The sequence below is a fragment of the Rhinolophus sinicus genome, chromosome X, assembly GCF_036562045.2.
Source record: "Rhinolophus sinicus isolate RSC01 chromosome X, ASM3656204v1, whole genome shotgun sequence".
NCBI classification, from domain to species: domain Eukaryota; kingdom Metazoa; phylum Chordata; class Mammalia; order Chiroptera; family Rhinolophidae; genus Rhinolophus; species Rhinolophus sinicus.
This window is the reverse complement of record NC_133768.1, coordinates 10,269,485-10,292,105: the sequence shown is the minus strand read 5'-3', so window position 1 is coordinate 10,292,105 and position 22,621 is coordinate 10,269,485. Positions and strand designations below refer to the sequence as shown.

At 41.6% G+C, this 22,621-nt stretch overlaps 1 protein-coding gene across 4 annotated transcripts in view; it reads right to left on the bottom strand.

The window, feature by feature from the left end:
• EGFL6 (EGF like domain multiple 6) overlaps window positions 1-22,621 on the bottom strand; it is a 52,739-nt gene that overhangs the window by 8,142 nt on the left and 21,976 nt on the right. For 3 of the 4 annotated variants that reach the window (XM_019746249.2, XM_074323860.1, XM_019746250.2), the window contains exons 3-9: window positions 20,956-21,048; window positions 17,653-17,772; window positions 14,904-15,023; window positions 13,358-13,492; window positions 11,440-11,562; window positions 4,308-4,634; window positions 3,217-3,297 (exon numbers count right to left, since the gene is read on the bottom strand). In XM_019746249.2, coding sequence (XP_019601808.2) covers window positions 3,217-3,297; window positions 4,308-4,634; window positions 11,440-11,562; window positions 13,358-13,492; window positions 14,904-15,023; window positions 17,653-17,772; window positions 20,956-21,048 — 999 coding nt within the window. The remainder of the gene's footprint in view (window positions 1-3,216; window positions 3,298-4,307; window positions 4,635-11,439; window positions 11,563-13,357; window positions 13,493-14,903; window positions 15,024-17,652; window positions 17,773-20,955; window positions 21,049-22,621) is intronic. The other variant, XM_074323859.1, reaches the window with a different exon arrangement.

Here is a 22,621-nt window from a genome sequence, read left to right as displayed (position 1 = left end):
AGAGCCGTCCATCTTGTAAATATCCCAAGTCAGCACAAACACACTGCTGTTTTTCTCACTTTTCTTTGTTTCTTAATCCCTATTTTACCCTATTCCAGTGAAGATGCTTTATTTCTAGTTCCAGTTTTAAAACTAAAAGGTGCCCAGTGATACTTGTTTCTAGTCTTCAATATTCTTTAGGGAGTACTATTACTAGTTTGAGAAGTTGATGTTATCAGCCCACAAATAGTACAACATGAATTTTTCAGGTGGTTTATAACTGTGCTGGCACATCTGTCCCAAACATCCCACTTTTTCTCAACATGCAGGAGACTGGGAATGAAAACTGGGACAATAGAACAGTATATAGGCAACTACTTCTTAAAGAGAGAAAACTCAAGACTGGTCTTGAGCACAATATTTCATTTGTATAGCACTGTATGATTCGCAAAGTGCTTTCAAATATATTCTCTGATTTAATCCACACCACCCCCAAAACAGATGCTGTTGGTGCCACACCAATATCTGTCAGCACCCGTACAGGCACACAACTTTCTACCGCAAACACCCACAACACTCTGCGAGAGTATTCGCTCGCTGGAGCATGCCTGGCCCAAGCCAGGCAGACCAGAATACCAGGGAACTACTGGGAGAGCAGTCAACTAGTGATAGACAGGCGTTGGTGGATAAATACCTCCATTGTCTTACCTTTGGGTAGGACCACTAAATGCTGCAATTGGACATGGACCTGAAGTCAGACTGACTCCAAGTTCGCTCTAGTCTTGCAGAGGGTTCAACTGGAATGGAGGTCCAGTTGCCACAGTGGTGTCCTTCCCTGCTTTTATGGCGGGCCAGGAGCACCCTCCTGGGAACAGACTTCAATCAATGTCAGATGTGAGTTGGTGTATAAATACTCTAGCTCTTTTGCCTCTCTAGGAGGACAATGCTGAGCCATGTGCTCTACACTGGCTCCCAGACTTCCCCAGTGGAATCGAGCTCCAGTTGCCCACAGTGGAAACTTGCTTTATAACGCACCCTTCTCTTCCCTGGCTCACTTCCCCGCTTCCCAACTACTGTTTCCTGGGATCACCTCCCACATAAAGCACTCACACACAAATGCTTGTCTCAGGGTCTGTTTCTAAGGCCCCTAGCCTAAAAGGAGTGGTGCTCTTCTTCCAACTTTATGCATGAAAGCAATGAGGTATCACAAATCTAACAGACTTGTCCAAGACCAATAGCAAGTGGAAGTGTTGGGGTGTCCACCTGAGTCTTATAATTGAGACTGAGTGCTCCAGGACACCTTACTCAAGAACTTTTGAAATCATAGAGTCATATATAAAACTGTACACTTTCTGTGTTTCATTAAGGATCATGGAAGAAAAAGCAAAATAAGAAACCCAGTAGGTTTGGGGATCCAAAGAGGACTCAAATAATTTATTAATGTCACTTAGCAAAGCAGAGCTGGGCAAAAGTTCTGAGCATCTGGAGAATGTGGCTTATTGCCTGAGCTATGAAACATTTTCTTCCTAACCAGGAAAATGGGCAATAAGATGTTTAATGCAGAGAAATTAAAAAAAAACAAAAAACACTTAGGAGAAATATGGAGGAAAACAAGATGCCTATAGGAGTTGGGTCATGGGTCACTAGCCTTTGGAGAGTTTTTAGTAGAAGCTTCTCAGATTAAATTTGGATGACTGAACTAGAGAGCTACTTTCTTCATGGTGGAGATTGTCCTATAAACCAAAGGAATAGAATTGGAGAAAGTACTCATGAGGTAAACACCAAAGGGAATCAAATCGGCATATATAGTGGTAAGTAAAAGACAGTTTGAAAAGGAAAGAAGATCAAGGCATTCATATTTATACTAAGTAAAAGCGATAAATACATTAGTAGGCTTTTTCCTGATGTCTGTGTAGAACTGTCACATATAATTGGTCATGTGTAGTAAAACTGCTAAATAAACTCAGAGGAATTAGGGATCATGCCTAAGGAATTCCAGATTATGAGGCTTTGATAGATTGATCACAAAAATGGTCCGAATTTTCACCCCTCCCTGTATCCATGCTCTTTGCAATATGACTTTGTAGCATCTTCCTTAACACATTGCGTACGGATCACAAGAATCTTCGTTTTTTTTCTGAGCCATGCGTTAAGGACGGATAACGAGAATTCTCGTTTTTACTGTTGACTCTTTTTACTTTGCACATTTTATTGAATTATTTGTGTTTCATTAATAACAAAGGAAGCTGCTTTCTGCAGTATCACACCAGGAGGGATTACTAGCATCATAGGTGAGTAAATTCTAAAAAAATTCCATAGAAAAATAATAAATGACATAGAAGCATTTACGCTTTAAAGAGAAAAGTGCATTTTAAAGTAGTTTCTTTTAAAAACCTGCCGGAACAGAGGGGTATGAGGGATTTAAACCCCGCCGTATGCAACGTGTTAACTCCTAAGTGAAGGCTGACTTTGTGAATTATTTTGGCCGATAGAATATGGCAGAAGTCATGTTGGGCCAATTCTGGGCCTAGACCTCAAAAGGTCTGTGTGCCTCCACTTTCTTTCTTGGAACGTGCTACTGCCTCATGAGAACAAGCTTGGCTAGCCTGTTGGAGGATGAGAGACCACATGGAGCAGAGCTGAGTCAGCCCAGTTGTCCCAACTGAGGCCCTAGGCATGTAAAAGAGCCCAGCTAAGATCAGCAAAGTCACTGAGCACGCTCACAGCTGACTGCAGACACATGGGTGAGCCCCACCCAGACCAGATTAGTAAATTAGCAGAACCGCCCAGCCAATCCACAGCCTCATAAGCAAAAATAAATATTTACTGCTGTAGGCCACTGAGGGTTTGTGGTTTGTTATGCAGCATTACTGTAGCCATAAGTAACAGGCACTTTGGGCCAGTTTTTAGTACATGGTGATTTTCAGGTTGTGAGCCCTTAGGTGTTGGATTTGAAGCAAATGAGTCATTTTCTCCCATCTCCATACATACAATCTGCCTCAACTCTTCATGTTAGGTGTCTGGTGGGAATGATGGAGTGAAGAAGACAGCCTTATATTGCAATCATTGGTATTAAGGACATCCTATTTTCATACTGGCACTGTGTGTCATAATGTGACAATTTTTCCCTTGGATGTTTAGGAATGAAGCAGTGACTCAATCATTGCATCCTATGAAGAAATGAATACAACATGGAACACCGTGGGAAAGCATATACTGGGAGAAAGAGTTATTTACCTTTGCGTTCCAGTCTGGATGTTATAGCTTTTCTTTGGACCAGAACCAGACCATATTCATCTGCTCCATGCACCTTAGGGACTACCAGAGAACACTTGATCAGTTAAGAACAACCCCAAAACCCCACATGACTGAACAAAGAGGGTTTTATCATATATTCTATTGACAGCATAGTTTAGAGTGGTGTTTCCCTAATGTTTCCAAGGCATTCACTTGGGTCCAGTTTCCTCATCTAGAACATCTTTTTCCAAAGGTTCCCTGAGTTGACTTAAGTATCTATACTGGTAACACATCCCTTCTCACCAGGTTTTGGAAATACACTTTTGTGAGATTTTCACTCTCTATTAAGGGAGATGATGTCATTGGCATGCTAGTTCTCAGATGTGTGGGCTTGTGTCTGCTTCTCCTTTGGTTAAATCCAAGAGCCATGGAGCCAAGAACAGACAAGGCAAAACATAGAGGGAGCAACAGATGCCCAGTGAAAAGGAAATGAAGTCTCAGCATGGGGGATCCAGGGTGGGTTAATATGGAAACTGTCTTGGAAGGGCTGAGACTTGGGTAGATTCTGCATTCATGGAGAAAACTTAAGCTTAAGTTCTACTATAGAACTGTCTTTGCTACAATTGCCTATTTTGGCTTTTAAAATCATAACCACACAACTGTAAAATTCTCCTTTCATTAAGTGGGCCTATAAAAAATGCCTACAAAAAGGAGAAAGGTAGACTGGCAGATCCACCTGGTAAGGGTCACTCTGGTTTGGGGGGTGCACCGCATGGAGAGCTGGGCAGCCAGATAACTGTTCTTACAAGATAAGCAGGCTGACTTGACCAGAAGAGGCAAGAGAGGGTCTGTGTCAAACAGGAAAGCCCCCAAGGGGAAAGGACTTAGGCTCCTTGTTTCCCACAGGACAAATTTGATTACATATCTCTGGAAGATGTTAAGCTTCCAGACCTTACAGAGAACCCTGCTTCTTAGGACTTAAAGCCAAACCCATTTTACTTAAGGCATGAAAGTGTCTTCTCTTTCATTTGCCAGGAGAAATCACAATTCATTTTTCATAAAATGTATAAAATAACAAAAGTGATGCTCACAAAACACATCTCCTCGAAGGCTTTGCTCCTGTTCCACATGGTTCTTCAGGGCTGTCTTGTCTCTTTTCTCTTCCTCCAGCCCCTTGTTCTTTCTTTCTTCATTCCCTTTTTTTTCTCCAGTAGAGCTCGCATCTCTGGAAACGCTCTCTTCAGGGTCGAAGGGCCGCAAGTTAACTTTAGGGCTCAGAGTCCCAGCAGGTTCTGTGATGACATTTTTAATTGTTACCTTCTTTTTCATGCTGTTTTTGTGAGCAAGCAACTTCTTGATTCTGTCTTTGATGGTACCAGGTGCTCTGACGACTTCCTTCACAGACTTCTCAGGAATAACTAAAACAAACAACAACCAGTGAGAAATTCCACATTGGCTGATAATTAGATCACTCACAAAAAATGGAGCTTTCAAAAAGTGTTAAAGTGCACTAAAGGAATGCTTCCAGAATCAACCCATATTTGGCTCTACCATTCAATATTTTAGGAAGAACTAGATTTGCATCTGTTTAAGCAGTTCCAGTGTTACTTAGTGTCTTAACTACCTTTGGTAGAGGACACAGCTGTGTTTTGCTTCAGAGACCACAATAATGAAATACCTACTCCTACCAAGCTGGGTTACGGATCCCAAAGTGATGGATTATCCAGGGTCCTCTAATATTTCTGTTTTCACGCAGGTATTCTCCAAAGCTAGTGTTGTCCAGGTAGCCCTAGAGATTTGTCCAAATGTGACGTTCAAAGATTAGAGCTATAACATTAGGTTGAACCATATAAATTTGGGACCTATAAAAATGGTGATTGATGGTTCAGTGTGGACATACCTATTTTTTCTTCCCCATTCTCTGTCCCCTTTGAATTTCTTCACCTCAATCAATTACTATCTAAAGCTAATGATTTTATTTTTTGAACGTTTAAAGAGGTTTCTATATTTACTGTCTTACATTCATTTCCTATTTCTCAGTACTAAATTAAATTGCTTTTAAAAATGCACCTCTAGATTGATTCATCATACCCCCAGAGGATCAATGACCCTTGGGAAAATATTGGTGTAGAGGAACTCAAGAGGTAGAAAAAAGATCATTTAGCCTAACACCTTTGTTTTGTAGATGAGGCAACTGGGTCATGTCAAGTGACTTGCCCAAAGTCACTCAGCTACCCAGGGGCAGAGCTAGGATTTGAGGGTAAAGCAGATGAATGACTTCTTTTCCAGTCCTATTTCCATGACAGGTTTATTCCTCCTTTAGGGTTAATGGTTACTTTTCTCTAGACTGGTTTGAATTCCTTGAGATCTAGAATCTAAAGATGCATACCCCCCTTCCAGGGACCTATTCGTGATAATCAAGATTATCCAACTGATGTTAAAAAGCAACTTTTTAAAAATTAAAAACACTGATCTTTAAAATGAAATACGTTGTCCTTTTACAAAATATCTAGGCATGTGCTAGTCTAGAACTAAGCAAGAAATGGTCTAAGGACACCTGGACCAATTTACTCAACTACTTGGACATTGTTTAGAGGGAAATGAAATAAGGGAGTAGACTGAAATACTATAGAATAAATCGGATTAAGATTTTATTAAAACATTTTTCTTGGCAGTGTTTTAATCTCTTCTCCTGCTCAGTTCCTTCTCCATCATTTGGCTGATGCAATGTGTACCAAAGTGGTAGAAAAATAAACAAGGAGAAGTCCACAATATTTTGGGTAATCAAAAGGAAAAAGAAAAATGCTTTGAAAATATATGTGCTCTTAATTAATACATTGCTTTCACTTTGAAATCAATATAAGGCTGTTATGATAAGAGCTCCGTTTCCCTTTTCAATGAAATGTCCTAGTTATTTATCAATGTGACAGCCTATAGTTATAGGTTCAAAACCAACTACTACTAATAGAAGTAACACATCATTACTCATTTTCCTAACCTTCAGATGGCCTGTTTCAGCCTCTCTGCCAGAGGTCTCATGTTGAGTTTTGATTGTAATGTGCTGATCAGATATAGACCTTCCCCTGGAAGCCCCGCTGTGTAATTCTATCCATGGTTCCCTGAATCTTTTCCCAGGACCCAGCATGAAAAATGAACAGGAAACACCCATTCCCTGGAAATTTCCTTTATGCAATCAGTAACATAAAACTAAGGACGTTTAATAAATAACAAGGAGGGGGTTTCAATGCACACCAGGCAAACCTAAACATCTGCTTTCAGTTTTTGCTTTGAAGTTTTGATTTTTCTTTCTTTTTCTTTTTTTAATTTTTACTGGGGAATATTGGGGAACAGTGTGTTTCTCCAGGGCCCATCAGCTCCAAGTCCAGTTGCTGTTTTCTCAATCTTTAATTGCAGGGGGCGCGGCCCACCATCCCATGTGGGAATTGAATCGGCAACCTTGTTGTTGAGAGCTTGAGCTCTGACCAACTGACCCATCCAGCCGCTCCTCGATTTTTCTTATTGAAAAAAAAAATCCCCTGAAACTAATATAAAAAAAAAAAAATACTATCCAAAAAAAAAAAAAAAAAATCAAGCCATCACAATCTTTGTGGTGTCAACAATTTCACTCCCTTAGTATGGTAAAGAGAGAGCTGGGGCAAGGATCAAAAAGCTATTCATACGCATGACTATGAATGGATAGATTTGGTTTTATCTGGATATTGCTGTTTCAAATATAGCATAACTGATTGTTTTCTCTTAAACATTTCTTGATTATCGCATCATCTTCTTGAGACTATAAAAATGTGGGAGGAAAGTGCAGTAGGAGGGTCTTTGACACATTTGGGGATCTCAGATATAAAAACAGGGAATTCCAGAGTTTTCAGATTCATAGGTCAGTCTTCTGCAGATGAAGTTGGCAACTTCTCTTGGGAGAGAGTTAAGATTTCTCTAAACATCCACTTGGTCCAAAACTTCTGCCGACCTGAAAATTGTAACTTAGAAAAGATCACTGATGTGAGAACATCTTTTCCTCAGGAGGAAGATGAATGACTTTGGCTTTCATTCGCCTGTGCTCAGTTCACCAGATGATCTCTTATCTGGCAGGAGAAATGCTCCTGTCATCTGTGCTTCGGACACAGTCCCAAAAGAAGAGGCTTAATCGAAAGGAGGCTTAATCGTGGAAAGGAGAAACTTAATCGTGGAAAAGAGAGGCTTACTGCACAAACGACCCCAGGAAACGGGAAGTGGCAAGGATAACAGAAAAGCTAGCCAGGAGAGTTTGTCAGGGAGAGGCCCAGGAGAGCTCTCCATCCCAGAGGAGTAGCCGTGGGTCATGGGCCCACCCATCCTGCGTTAAGCACACAGCCCAGTTTCCTGGGTCTGACTCCTAGGTCTCACATCTTCTAGACATGTGCCCTCTATCCAATACTTAACTTCTCTTTGCCTCAGTCTTCCCATTTATAAAGTTGAGATAAGAATAGGGTTTTTGTGAGGTCTAAATGAGTGAATGCATGTCAATTACTAAGATCAGTGCCTGACATATATTCGGCTTGTGTCTGCAATTATTTTTAGAATTCACCACCAGAATGTTGAAAATCTGTTACTGTGTTAAAAAACAAATGTCCAGGCCATACCTCCAAACTTCTAATGCTTATGTTATAATTGAAAGAGAAAAAATTGGAATGGCCTGGGTAAAGCAATACCTATGTTCTTGAAAATGGTCTGTATAAACTGAATTAAATCAGAAGCATATTTCTAATGACTGAGGAAGCTGCTTTTTGATGGGAAAAATTGCTTGATTTTTGTAAAGAAGCCATTGCCACTATTACTTCCACTACTAGTGCATGATTACTGAGCATTTAATATATTCTGGGCTGGAGCTAAGCCCTTTATATGGACATTTATTTATTATGTGTGGATTATGTCATGAAATCATCAAAACAATATTATGGGCCTGATGCTATTATCTTTATTTTGCAGATGTGGAAACTGACACACTGAAAGGTTAAATAATTTCTTTTCAGTCCACAGGTAGTAGGCTAGGAAGCCCAGAATCAAGCCAAGGTCATTTGATTCCAGGAGCCATGCTCTTGGTAACTCACTGCCACAGTGTCCTTTCCTAAATTGACTATTATTACCCAAGTTAGGTAATACCAAAATGTTGTTTTTATTAGAATGAGGTACAGCTGCTATCAAATTAAGGCCAAATTATCTAAGAGTATTATTAATATTCACACATATTAGAACAATAAAAAAAATACAGATCTACATTTAGGGTGCTTCTTCCTCTGGGTACAGATGGTGCATAAGGATAATCCACTAACTCTTCTTCTGTATTGCAATGTAGAGTCTGGATTTTTGAAAACCCAATGAACTCAATGCAGAGCACATCTCAGAATTGCCCCACCCTATGAAGGGGAAGCTGGGTGTTTCTTTACAGACTCCTCGACCCACCGACCCACCGGTTGAGGGTTGTCCCTAGGGGTGTTAACTCTGTGTTGTACCTACAGGGCGCCGAGCAGCCTTCTAGAGAAAGCTGGAAGGCCAGAATGCAGAGACAGTCCACTGCTCTGGGCCTAGGGGTATGCATTGGAATATCTACCCCACCTCGCTGAAATTAGGGAGCTCCAACGGACTATGGCTTGGCTCGTTACAAGCACCCACCACAGGACTGCCATGATCCCCATTTTGGATAGGAGGAAACTGAGTTTAGAGGGGTTTAAGAAACTAGCTAAAGGTCACAGCCAGTATGGATGGGGCAGAGCTCAGATTTAGATTCAGGTCTTCCTAGCTCCTAAGTCTGAGCTGCTGAGCATTACACCACATGGCCTGAGATAAGTGAGGCTGCAATGCACATGTTCAAATTTGGTGGTGTGATGTAGCCCTAGGTCACATCCAACATGAAAACTGATTTACCATATTTTGCCATGTATAATGCACACTTTTTTGCCCAAATTTATGATGGAAAAATAAGGGTGTGCATTATAAATGGGCAGTACTAATTCTACATCTACATAAATGTTTTTAATTCTTTTATTTATGCTTATGAGTTAAAAGTGTAACTCTAGAAATCAATAACGATATTCATATGCAAAATAATACCCTGCAATACGATAATTGGTTTTGTTGAACTTAAGATGAACTTGCAGTGATGAAGAGTTCTTGACCTTCTAGGATGTATAAATATTGTAAATTTGTTAGCAGTACATAAAATTTCTTGTATACCTTGTGTCTGTTCTTGTGTTTTGTAATTATTTGTCACATAAATTTTCCCGTACCATAATGTTAAAAACTAAATGCTAAAATTCCTTTATAATACCAAAAACAAGTACCTAAATGTAAACAAATAAAAACTTGAATGAAAAAATGAAAACGAAAGATTTTTTTCCCTGAAAGTTTGGGCCAAAAACGTGGGTGAGCATTATACACGACAAAATATGGTATTCAGTCTCCTCTCCAGGGGCCTCTCAAGGTTATGGCATCCCTTCCCCACAACCCCCCTCCCCCCCACCCAATGCACAGGCAGCCAATCTCTCTTTCTTTGAATAAAGTTCCAGAAGGACATCTTGAGCACGTCTATACAGAGGGATAGAAACCACAGCATCGAGTAGCTAGAGGCTGCATGGCTGTTTAATCCCAGAGCCCCCCGCCTGAAAGCCTGCACAGTGAAACGCAGCATTTCCTGCTCCATGTACAGACAACTGGCGGCCGTTTTTAAGAGAGAATGTAACCTCCACCCATTGGGCTTAGTCTGCTTTGGGAAGCCACTATTATTTCACATTCCTTAAAACATTTATGGGCACAATTTATACTTTTCCATGCTAATTTTTTCTTCTAGACTACATGCTGCCCAGTTCTTTTGGCACATCTCATGGAATTTGATTTTCAGACTCACTTTCTTTGGTTATATTCTTTTGTACACAGTCCGTCCAGGGGCGCCCAACCACAGCCCACTGGGGTACTGTGAACCTTTTATAGGTGTGTTGCTCAATGTTTATCATGGGACAGACAATTTATTTTTGCCATCCCTGAATGGCCACTCTGTTGTGTCATTAGGAGCCTTGGCCGGATGGGGACATGAGATGTGATACAAGTCAAGGTACCGCTTGAAGCCATATTTACTAGAACACGTGGGAACTCTGCTAAAGGGTATATGAGAGAGTAGGGTCCGCGCAGTAAACAAATCTAGTCACACAATGAGCCAAAAGGACACAACCAGAGGGACAAGCCTGGATGACTTTAAACATTGTGACTTTAAACATGGCTGCGTGTCAGGGGAGTGATGGCACTATAATGGTTACTGTCTTGCCTTGGTAGACATTCCAGGTACTCACTGTGATTTCTAGTTTTCTTTTCTTTCGGGACACACAGCAGGATTACATATATATTTTTGTCCCTACTTCCAAGCCAAATTAACTAAGAGCTGGTGTGTTATTGTCCATGCTTCTTTCCCTGCTGTGACAAACCCTACAGCCTCGGACTGATACCATGGTACCAAAAGATGGTTGGGACCTCTGTCAGTCTGGGTCCCTAAGTGACTACATTGAGAGGAAACACCCTGATAACTCTCTTCAGATAGCATGAGTGAGAAACAAACCACTACTATTGTAGCTGTTAATAGCAGTAGCATTCTATTGTTATATATTCGGTTTATAAATTTAAGATTTTACTACCTAAGCAGTAAGGAATTCATAAGCAAGAACAGTGGGACTCTCTGCTACACATTAACAATGTGGATCCAGGTTTGAGGATGACAGATAAAGTGACATCAGCTTCATCATACTTTGTTTTGGTTGTGTATTGTGGAACTATTCCTGATTCACATGGTTAAAATCTTTAGTGATTCTAAACCCCTGACATTTTAGGATTGCTTCTTACTGCACCATGACCTAGCCTATCCTGACAGATACATTTGCTCAGTGTCATTTGTCCTTAAATCTTATTTTCAGTATTTTAAAGTCTGCTGTGACCAGAAAAATATCCAGAACCCTTGCTAGTCTTTGATTTAGTGCCTACAACTTCAGTGAGTACTGGAGACGTAGTTCAATTAGCAAAGGAGAGAAGGCTGAGGCAGTTAAATCTTCAAATACTGCACGTGCACTCATGGGGGAGGGAGAGGGGAAAGGGGGGAGGGAGGGAAGGAAGGAGAGAAAGAAGGGGAGGAAGGGGACATAGAATGCTTTATCAGGAAAAGTTAGGGTGCCATGACCAAATGCTACTTACGAGAACACTGAAGTCCACTGCCTTTATATCCCTGCTTGCACTTGCATTTGAAGGATCCTTGGGTATTGAGGCAATTGGCGTAGAGGCTGCATGTGTGGATATTCACAGCACATTCATTTATGTCTAAAAACGTGAACATCCGTGAACAACTTTGTGGTAACACAACGCGCTGAAAGACTATCATCCTGCACACTTGAGCAGCTCCAGGGCCAACCACCACCACCACCACCAAATTAAGTGTGGCCTGAGGATTGAGAGGTGTTCATAACTCCCCCACTTTGGCCCAGAGCCCTGGCCTGCCTCCTGCCCAGTATGCAGGCAGTGTCTATAGCTCATGCCCCCCATGGCAATCTCATCTGCTTATCAACACTGCTGAAATCTGGAAGACGTTTAGGTTGTTTTCTTAACTTTTTCATCTGTCTAATTTAGAACTAAATCACAATATCAGAAAATAAACTCTATACATGGAAGGGCTTAGAATTCCTAACCAACGAAGGACAAGCTGGGCTAGGAACTGTTGACATCATCTGCTTTCACAGGTAGTTTGTTCAAAGACTGCCAGGAGCAAGGGTCGGCTGATCTGAGCTCACCTGCTGGATTTAGACTAGGAGAGTTTGCCAAATTCCACCCAGGTGAGAGGTCCATTAGCTCATCACTTTCGAGCTACGCTTTTGTAGACATATGCACACAAAACAGCCTACCGTTATTAACTGCAAAGGGAGCTCGGATGCTAATCTCAATCACTTTTAAAATCACAAAGATTTGTTTCCTTGGGAAGCTCTTCATGTGACTTTGCACCCTGTCCTTTGGAACCTCCCCGTAGGTATCAGGGAACAGGCTTCTGCTCTGTGACACAGCATCCCTGATTACAGAGCTGGATGGGTCTGCAGCAGGGCGTGGGGTCCAAGCCCCTGAGAAATGAGGATTTTACCAGCCTGTCTAGGATGGCCTTCGTGATTGAGAAGATTTAAGAGAAGAGCTGTGGAAGCTTCACAAGATGGTTCAAAACCCAGGAACCGAGTGTTGTCCCAACACGATGACACAGGACGTGTCTAGCCTGGGACGCTTTGAGTGTAGGGTTGAAAGAAATCCTACTTTTTCCTCAACTGTTAGCTTTCCATGTCACGTGCATGTTTGCTACACATGTTATGTGAATAGGATTCTACAGGGAGCCTGAATTTCCTTTCGCTGTAGGACAGGCCCCATCACACATTACATCAGGGAGATGGGAATGTATCCAAGGGCTCCCCAAATACCCTACTTCACTTCTTCATCGAGACTTGGAATCCCTTCACTGAGGGATAAATATTTTATTTCCCACAAATCAGGCCCATATCTGAGGGCAGAATCTTATCAGAGTGGTTTAGTGACCCTGAAGAGGGGACATTTTAGGGGATGTGGAGCTTGAATCATGAAAGGGCTGAAAGAGAGAGGAAAGAGCACGTGCCTCCATCTCCATCTATTTTTCCAAAGCCACCCCTAATGGAAACTGTCATAAACAGATCACTAAGATCAAGATTAAATAGGCTTTGTTATTCTTTGTTTTATCAAATACAAAAACTACTTTACTGTTCCCATTTTTAGATATGTACCTAGATAAAGAATCAAAATTAAAAATGAAGCCAACCAAATTTTTTTTTAAAGGCCACAAAAATCATCTCAACATATTTGCCCCCATAACAGAACTGTACAGACTGAAGTTCCTTAATTTAAATCTTTACTGACTTGGCTTCATATAATTCAGGTCATCAGAGTTCCCTAAATGCCTGAAACATAAAAAGTGTAACTTTTTCTGTGTTGTTAAGCTGGTCGGTTACAGCAGATTGCTCAACTGACAGACTAAATCGAAACAGCTGTAGAGAAAGCCTACCGGTTTGGTGGAGACAGGGAAAAAGGAAACAGTGACACCAAATCTTACCTATACAGTCATATCGGCCACTGATATATTTCAGCTCAAAACCAACATGACATTTGCAGTAGTAGTTTCCAAATGTGTTCACACACCTTCGGTTGTAGGGGCAGACGGCTTTACCAGAGGCACATTCGTCAATGTCTAGGATGTAGAACCAGAAGGTATCAGTGATAGTGAGAAAAATATATATGCACATGCACGCACTCACGCGCGCACGTGCGCACACATACTACTTACTACATGTCTGCTGAGGGAATTAATATTTTTCCAGCTATGTACATTACACAGCATATACAATTTTTGAAAACAAAGTCAGATAGCCACACTTTAAGCAAAACAAATACACAAACATCTAAATTTTGCATTTTACAAAAGAATTACTTTATTAGCAAGCTCCTCCAAGTCCTGTAATATTGACCCAAATCACAGAAATGTGGTTTCCTAAGAATGCACTTAGATATAAATTGTGGGTCAAGTGTAATGACGTAAAGATGCAACGTTAGCAGACAATAGGCTTCCTTCCTTTTCTACCCCTGAGAGTCATGTTACACAGGTGTTGCCAGCCCTGTTCACCAAACCATTAGGACTCAGGCTTTGCTTTCACTTTCAGATATCAAATCAAATAGATGTCATATTGTTATTTTGGAACTGTGGTTAAACAGACAAGTGGGCACTGGCTTATTTCCTTTGCATTCTTAAAAGAATAAATAAGTGATGGACTGACAAAAATTATTTTTCATGCACATCCTCTACCCCTTCCAATAAAAATGGCACCCAACAAATTAAAGAGGTGGGTGAAAATTTGGATTCAGTTTGGTCAGGAATTAGCCTTGTCATATAAATCTTATGTTACTACAGAGTACTAACCCCTATGATTCTAATTAAATCTTTGATTACTCTCAAAGAGCAGAGCCAAAATTTTCATTTACATGATTTTTAAAAAGTATTTAACTGATTTAGGACCTATTTGGCTGAACTTTCTAAATGCAGTTTATCAAGTTATGTATATTTAGGATAAATAAACATCCAGCACCTTGACTGAAAAACACTGAAAAACATTTCTACTACAGTAAGGAAGTAAGAATATTAAATCATACTGGTATTTCCTTATTTAGATCAAAAAGATTAAGAACTCTTTCAACATTCTGATTTGGTTTGACATCCTTTATTAGTGTTATATGCTCCTTGCTTTAAATATTATGTATATTTTGTGCATTATAATTAAGTACAGTACTATGAGGATATACAATTTGGTGGTTAAAGTAAAATGTGTAGGGTAAATATACTAAAATAAAATTATTTTTATTCTTTTTCCACTGTGGCATTAGGCAACCCCAAAATAACAGAGAAGTGTTCTTTCTAGCATCCCAACGTATGTCAAGAGCATATATGGGTAAAAATGTTGCCTCCGAAATGGACATACATCTGTACTTTTGGGAGCTTGTGATGTCTAGTCAATAAGCAGACTGTGATAAATGAAAAAGGAGGAATTCAGTAAAGGGAGCAGTGGAGGGAAGAGCAGTAGGAGTGGAGGTGAAGTCAACTGCTTTACCCAAACAAACTCTTCCGTTTGAGGCCAGGCGGAGTCCCGAGGACGGACACAGACACCGTGGCCCTTCCTCCGTGTCTTCACAGCCGTACTGGCAGCTTGTCATGGCACATGTTCTCAAGTCTGAAAAAGTGGGCAAGGATTAGCCTTTTCCTTCCAAGATGATCAACTGAGAAACAATCTCTGAATTCGGGGGTATTAGACCTAACACGTGGATTGTTTTGAAGGGATAAGCTTCATTATTTGAGAACCAAATGGAAGAGCCAAATGGAATCTGGGCAGGGGTGGGGACTTGGTGGCCCTACAGTCTGTTTGGTTGGCCCATTGAATTTGACTGTCTTTAGGCAGGGCACACACCCCCCAATTCCCAAAGATTGCATCTCTTTCTCATCCTGCGCGAGCTCTAATTGCCGCTTTATGTCACCTGGCTGGTCTATATAGTTTGAAATGCAATTTCTGACGTAAGTGATCAATCTGAGTAATTAGGGTAAAGTAATTCATTCTAGAGATCTCACCATGCATGCGAGTCACAAGATTTGGTCTTTTAGATGCCAGTATTAAAACATGGGGCAGATATTGCTGATTGGCTGCCCGAAAGCCATTTTGGACCCCTTTTCTCTTGTCACTCCCATCATTGAGGCTGAAAAGCCAGATATTTGTATTTGTTTTTTTCCCAGTTTCCTTTGAAGCAACTAGGAGTGGCCACATGACCTAGTGATGGCCAAAGAGATATGCAGATGAGTCTGATGGAAGGAGTGGGACTTCTAGAAAAGATGCTGCTGCATGATAAAAGGGGCAGGCGTGAAGAAGTGTTCATTCACTGGTGTCAGTCCTTTCCCTTTTGTCTTGTCTACCTTAAATGTACATGCGATATCTGGAGCTGGAGCAGCCATATTGTGACTATGAGGCCACAAGCATGAGAATGAAATCAATATCCTGAGGATGGCAGAGACTGAGTATTTGCTGAGCTGTTCTGGAACTGCCTGCCTCCAGCTTTTTTTTAGCAAATGAGATAATTTAGTTGTATTTTCCTGCACTCATTGCTAAACATAACTTACGTCACAGAGATGCATTTCCTTAGCAGGGGTCCAGTATGTGTGGATCAATTTCTATAATGGGAGCATGACGAATATACTCCCTTCATCTACCCCATCTACAACATGCCAATCACCCAGCTGGACAAAAGAGACTGCAAGGGGTCAGGTGAAATACAATCAGAATCCAGGAGAGAGGTCCAGGGCTAGCTGGACACTTTGAGCTATAAACACGGAGGCACAGGTAACGTGTACATATATAGAAATAGACAAAGGGGGTACAGGGCTAGATACACAGGCTAGGGTAATGTAACAAACACCTACCGATGGTTATATTTCTAGTTTATTCTTCCTTCTCTTTAGTTGTCTTCTTTTAAAATTAATTTTCAAAATTTACCTAATTCTATCTTTCCATTGGGAGAAAGATATCTTTTTTGGCACTGACTAGGCTTTCATGGAATGTTTTAGAAACATCCATTAGCATATATCTTTTCAAAAATGTTAAGTGATTACTATAAAAGCCTAGATAGTGGTTCCCACGGAGGAGGGGGGTTCTGGCAAAGTTCTATTTGGTAGTGGTTACATGGGTGCTCACCTTATAAGAATTCATTAAGCTATGTGTTTGTCTCTTGTGGGTTTCTGTTTAATTTATAATAGTAAGTCTTTAAAAAAAAAAGACTCTTTGAATGCCTGCTTTATCTCTTCAGCTTGCTTGCTAAGAAGAATCTAGATGACTAGTGGTGTTGGGGCGCTCTGCCAAGGAGGGACAGCACAAGGACCAGCCAGGGCAGCAGGGAGCTGTGCGTTAGCCAAGATTTGACAACTGCGGGAAAGCCCAGGATGGGCTGGGGAGTCCACGAGGCTGCAACCGTAGGAAGCTGGCAGAAGGCACAGGCTCCAGGCTTGCTGGGGGCTGCAGGGCAGAGGAGAGAGATGGGGAGAGGGGAGGGAGGAGGGGCGGGGGAATGGAGGATGGGTTTACCTTTCAGTCACAGCATAAAACTTGAAAAGCCTTCCTTCTCAACAAAGGAATGGATATAGACTCTTACCCTCCCACAGGACATGGGTTTCTCTTTATCACAGAAGGCTTTTCTTTTTGGGAATGTGAATCACAATGTATTTCCAATAAAAGTGACTAACCTTTGAGCATGGGGCAAGGGGCATGAGAATGGTAGTTGGTGTCCCAAGATGATGTCCCAAGATGGGAATTTAAATTTATTACCTTCCCAAAACAATATGCTTATTTTCCTGAAGGAAGCAAATACATCCCTGCATATATAGTGATAGATAATTTATTTTTCTCCTCGGCTAGTCTTTCTATTTAAAAAGTCAGTGTCCAGAATAGCCACATCCACAGAGACAGAAAACAGATGAGTTGCTGCCAGAGGCCATGGGGGGAGGAGTGGAGAGTGACTGCTAATGGATGTGGGTTTCCTGTTGGGGTGGACAGGATGTTCTGGAATTAGACAGTGGTGATGGTTATACAACATCGTGAATGTATGAAATGCCACTGAATTGTATACTGTAAAATGGTTAATTCCATGTGATACGTATTTTACCCCAATTAAAGAAAACAGTGCTCACAGGTATTTTAGCCTGGGGCGATGCTAGAGTTTGTGTTTTTTTTTCAATCACTCAAGGTAACTTTTCCCCAAGCATCAAATGGCAAAGTCATGCCTCAAAGGTTGACTGATACCAGCCCAGATATTGAAACTTACTGGCACACGTGGCGTCTGGCATGAGCATGTGGCCGCTGAGGCAAAAGCACTTGTAGGTCCCATGAGTGTTCACACACCTATGTTGGCATGGCCGGGGCTTCACTCCACACTCATTCACATCTGCAAGGGGCAGTTAGAACATGGAGAAAGGTAAACTGAATCAAGAAACATCCAGATGTGGAACGGAGTTGGCTTCCCTGGACATGGGGCCATGACTCGCCTCTCCTCCAACCTGCATTAAAGGGTTGGTGAGGATGTGGGTCAAATGGAATGGTCGTACACTGTTGGGGCACTGTCAGTGGGAACAGCCACTCTGGAAAACTATTTGGTGGAATCTACTAAATCTAGATCTAGACAGACCCAAGACCTAGCAATTCCACTCCTGGGTGTTTACCCAACAGAAACGTGGATATAGCTCACCAAAAAACTCCCAACAGGAGGATGGATAAATGACCGGTATACTCAAAGGAATACTACACAGCAACGAGACTGAACACAGTACAGCTACAAGCAACAGTGGATGAAGCTCACAAACACGACTGAGTGGAAGAAGCTGGATATGTGTACATTGAAAACCAGGTGCAACTAACCTGTGGTTTGAGATGCCAAAATATGGCTGCTTGTTGGGGGTGGGGGCAAGTGACTGGAGGGGAGTGTGAGGGGTTTCCAGGTGGGCTGTGAAGTTTCTGTATCTTGATCTGAATACCAATTACAAGGGTATTTTTGAAAATTCATTTATCTGTACATTTTTGATACATGCACAGTTCTGTGTGTATACTGCTTGAGTAAAAAGTTATCAATAAACAATTTAGATCATACTACGTTTAATGCCAATCCCAAACAGCCTATGACAGATGCCAACAGCATAGCCTCCTTTCAGTTGTTAACATTTTAGAAGGCTCCTCAATACCAAATTTGTAAATTAAAGAAAAAGAAAAAAGAACAGGAAAAAAAAGGCTGTGAGGCTGTGCTCTAAATGCTAATAATCAGTTGGTGAGATTGACGGTGGCTTTCTTCTCTGTGCTTTGCAGTGTTTTATAAAAAAATTATAAACATTAAGAATCAATAATTTTTTTATTCAAATGAAAAATGATACAGAAGGAGATAAAACCTTGAAAGTGACCATGGGTGGAGGGGCTTGTGTTTGCAAATGCTGTCATGGGGGTACCTCCTGTCTTTACCCTTCAAGGAAGATAGAGAACTAGAAAACAACCACATTCCTCCTAAGGCAAAAATTCAGCATGGCAGCAGGCAAAGTGCATCCTTGGAAAAAAGGAAGTGGCCACTTTTGCCTCTGAAAAGGACCTTATATGGGGATTTTCCAACGCTCTAGCTAGACATCTGAAAGCCCCTCTCCATTGTCTATCCCCTGAACCCTACCATCTCCCGCAAGGATCCTAACCACGTCAAAAGAGGAAGTTGAAGAAAGCTGATTGGACACAATGGGAAATCCAGGAATACCCCACACTTGGGCCTCACTCGTCTCTTGGAAGAAGCATTTTTGGGAAAGACATCAGTGGAGGACTGAGGCCTGTCGCCATTAATGGATATATATGGGCTTTGATCAGGCTGCCCCGAGGCAGAGAGGCTGTGGGGGAAACACAGACAGTCTCAAACTTGAGCCAACTGGGCCACTCCCTTAATGTTAATATTTCACCGAGACTTGACAACCAGCATGAAAATTATCTTCTCTATTCCAAATCTCTCAGAAGGTATCTTGGTAGAGAATCCAAGACATTTGGAAAAATAGGTTTTCTGGTGTGACACCACTAGTAAGGGGACAGCTGAATTATTACTTATGAGAGAGAGCATGATTTTGGACGCATCTCTCTCTAGCAGCTGGCTGCGGTTCTGGGAAGCACCTTAGGGCACTGGCCTCTACGCTGGAGGTAGGACATAGGAGATTGAGGGACGCCTCTCTCAGGCTGCAGGGCTGGCAGCTCCAAGAGACGCTGTTTGTGTATACAGCTAACCTCTGGGGTTGGGGCAAGGGCTGGGCATGGCAGCGTGCAGTGGGTGCCTGCCCTTCTCTGCAACTCCATTCTCCCTTCTGGGACCCTGGCAGCCTTTTTCAAGGGCAGCTGAACTTGATTCGCAGCTCTTTGCTCAACTGCATTATAGGACTGGGGGCACGTTCTTAATTGTTGCAGGTTCTTTCATGCCAGGGTTTCTCAATCTCAGCATTGTTGACATTTGGGCCAAACCATTCTTCGTTGTGGGGGTGGCCCTGTGCACTGTAAGTAGCAGCATCCCTGGTTTCTACCCGCTAGATGCTGGTGGTAACCCCTGCAAACATCTTCAGATGTCTACTGGGGTAAGGTTCCCAGATTGAGCAAATGAAAATCCAGGATGCCCAGGTTCGCCTGGAATTTCAGATAAATGACCAGTACTTTTTTTTAGTATACATATTCTCCCATGCAGTATTTGGAGCATAAATTATTTGTTTATCTGGAAGTTAAACCTAACTGGGGATCTGTATTTTATCTGGCAACTCTTCCTAGGGGACAAAATTGCCTAGATTGAGAACCACTATTCTCAATATTATAAATAAACTCCTTAATATTTTCAGCTAAATAGTCTTTGACAAAAGCCACAAGTTGCCTTTTAAAATGTCAATTACAATAAAAATATGCATATCATTCAAACCAACAATTCCAGTTTTAGATATTTATTCTATAAAAATACCCACTCAAGGTGCAAGGATATACACTGAATGCTATCTGATTTAGCTTGGCAAATCATTGGAGACAACTTAGATGATAGTGGTTAAAGTATTTTTTATATAAATAATGAAAGCATTCATACTATGGACTAGGACACAGGCTTAAACAGTATGACGTGGCTCTGTATATGCTGCCACGGAAAGATGCCCATGAGAAATACTGAGGTCTGTACTATCACAGAAGAGGCCCGCAGGGGGGTAGGACAAATTGTTAACTACGGCTAGAGCAGGGACTGAGGGTGGACACTCACTTTTTAATTTATATCCTTTTGCATTGTTCGATATTGTTAGTGAAAAATATGCATTACTTCGCTAGCTTAAAAACACAATAAAAGTATTTGTTTAGAGAAAGAGACCTTTTATCTGACATCTTGAGAAAAGCATCAGAATTACTTCCATTTTTCTGGGAGAAGATATTGACTGAAAATTCTAGTTCTCAAACCACTTTCATTTGATGTCTCGAGTTGAAACCTATGAAATTCTGAGCACTCTCCTGTGTCACAAGCCCAGGTGCAGTGATGGAAATGCTTCGGAAAGGTCTAGGGTAGGTTTGTACTAGGACCCTGGTCTGTTGGACTGACCTTGACTGCAGGTTTTCCCGGTGTATCCTGGGAAGCATCTACATTTGTTTGGTCCCACACACTCCCCAAACTTGCATCCAGGTTCACACGTAGCTGTGAAAAGAAAAGGTGTTTTGAACAAAGATAAAAGAACAGTAGCAGTTAGCACAGAAAAACACACGCGTGTCAAACTCAGCCGCCTTCTGTATAGCAGAGAAACCCATGGGGACATATAAGGGATGGTTTGCTTCCTCTCTGGTCTGTTTTCACCTTTGATACTGGAAAGTGTTCTCCTTGTAAACTAGATCATACCCTACTATTCCTCCACCCCAATGATGCAAGTTGTTTTAACTTTGCTTAGCACTGCCACACCTCCAGTGCCATTCAAAGAGAACGAAAGCCTCCCAGACCACAATCAGCCAGTTTTGCATGTAAACACAAAAGATTTAATAAAGGAAGTATAATGTGTGAGCTAGAAGAGACTCCTGAAGAAAGTGTTATGATCCCTCTTTTTCTTTCTGTCACTTGCCTCTTTTGCTTCCATATTTCCTGTCCTATTTTCCATTTGAATGACCAAAATCTTTTGCGTGCTGTGTGTTATCAGTAGAAATGAGCAACCCACAGACTGGAAATGGGGAAGCACTACCTTTAGCCCTAAGGATGGGAACAAAAGGCCTAATGATGATGATGATGATGGCATGACAAAGGCAGGATTTGTTTTTCTGTTTTATTCTGTATTCAGACACTTGACACAAATTAGGCACTCAATCAATATTTGTTTGCTGAATGGACTCATGGGAGAAAACACAAGGACAGGATGCTTAACTGATTGCATTGGGGGCAAGAAAAAAAGTAGATTTTTTTTCCTTCCAAAGATGCTGGAAAGTTTGAGTCTAGCTCATAGGGAGGAGATAAGGAGAAAAAGCAGTAGATAGGGAAAAAATAGGAAAATGGGAAAACCCAAAGCAAAGAAGGGGAGAGAAAAAAAATAATGAGAGAGAGAAGAGGCGTAGGGATTCAAAGGCCCTCAGCAGTTTTTGGGTCATAGTAGGAGCTCAGGAAGTAGTCGTGGTACAAAAGCAAGACCCAGCATTTGCCCTGGAATGCTGACTTCTCTGCCCATTGATTCCATGGCTCATAGTAGGTCCACCTCTAAACAAGCCTGTTCCTACAGACCCCAGCATCTTCCCCTTCACCCCAGACCCTCGTTTATATTAATGTCACCATTCATATCCGAGTTACCTGGAATAAGAATCTGTCATCTGTTTTTTCTTGTCCCCAAACCAGACAGTTACATCCTATCCCTGTTCCTGTCACCAGATGGCTCACTGAAGAAATTTTTATCTAGCTAATGGGAATCATTTTGCCCAGATATTACACCCCACACTTCCTTTCTCCCCGCTTTCCCCGCCACTGCCTGTGACCAGTGCTTGATGATACAGGAGTTCAATAGCTTAGCCCCTGGATTCTGGGCAGGACAAACTCTGTGGTGCAGTGAACACCCCAAGGCTCCCTGCGGGGTCAGAGAGCTTTGCCCAGATTCTTTGCCTGTTCCTTCACGCCCTTACAGATTTCTCCTGACAGCACCCCTCTGGAGACTATTTGCACATGAATCCCCTTTACAGGCTCTGATCCTAGGAAATCTGCTGTCGGACATGAGACTAAACTGATGTTCCAAAAGCATAGG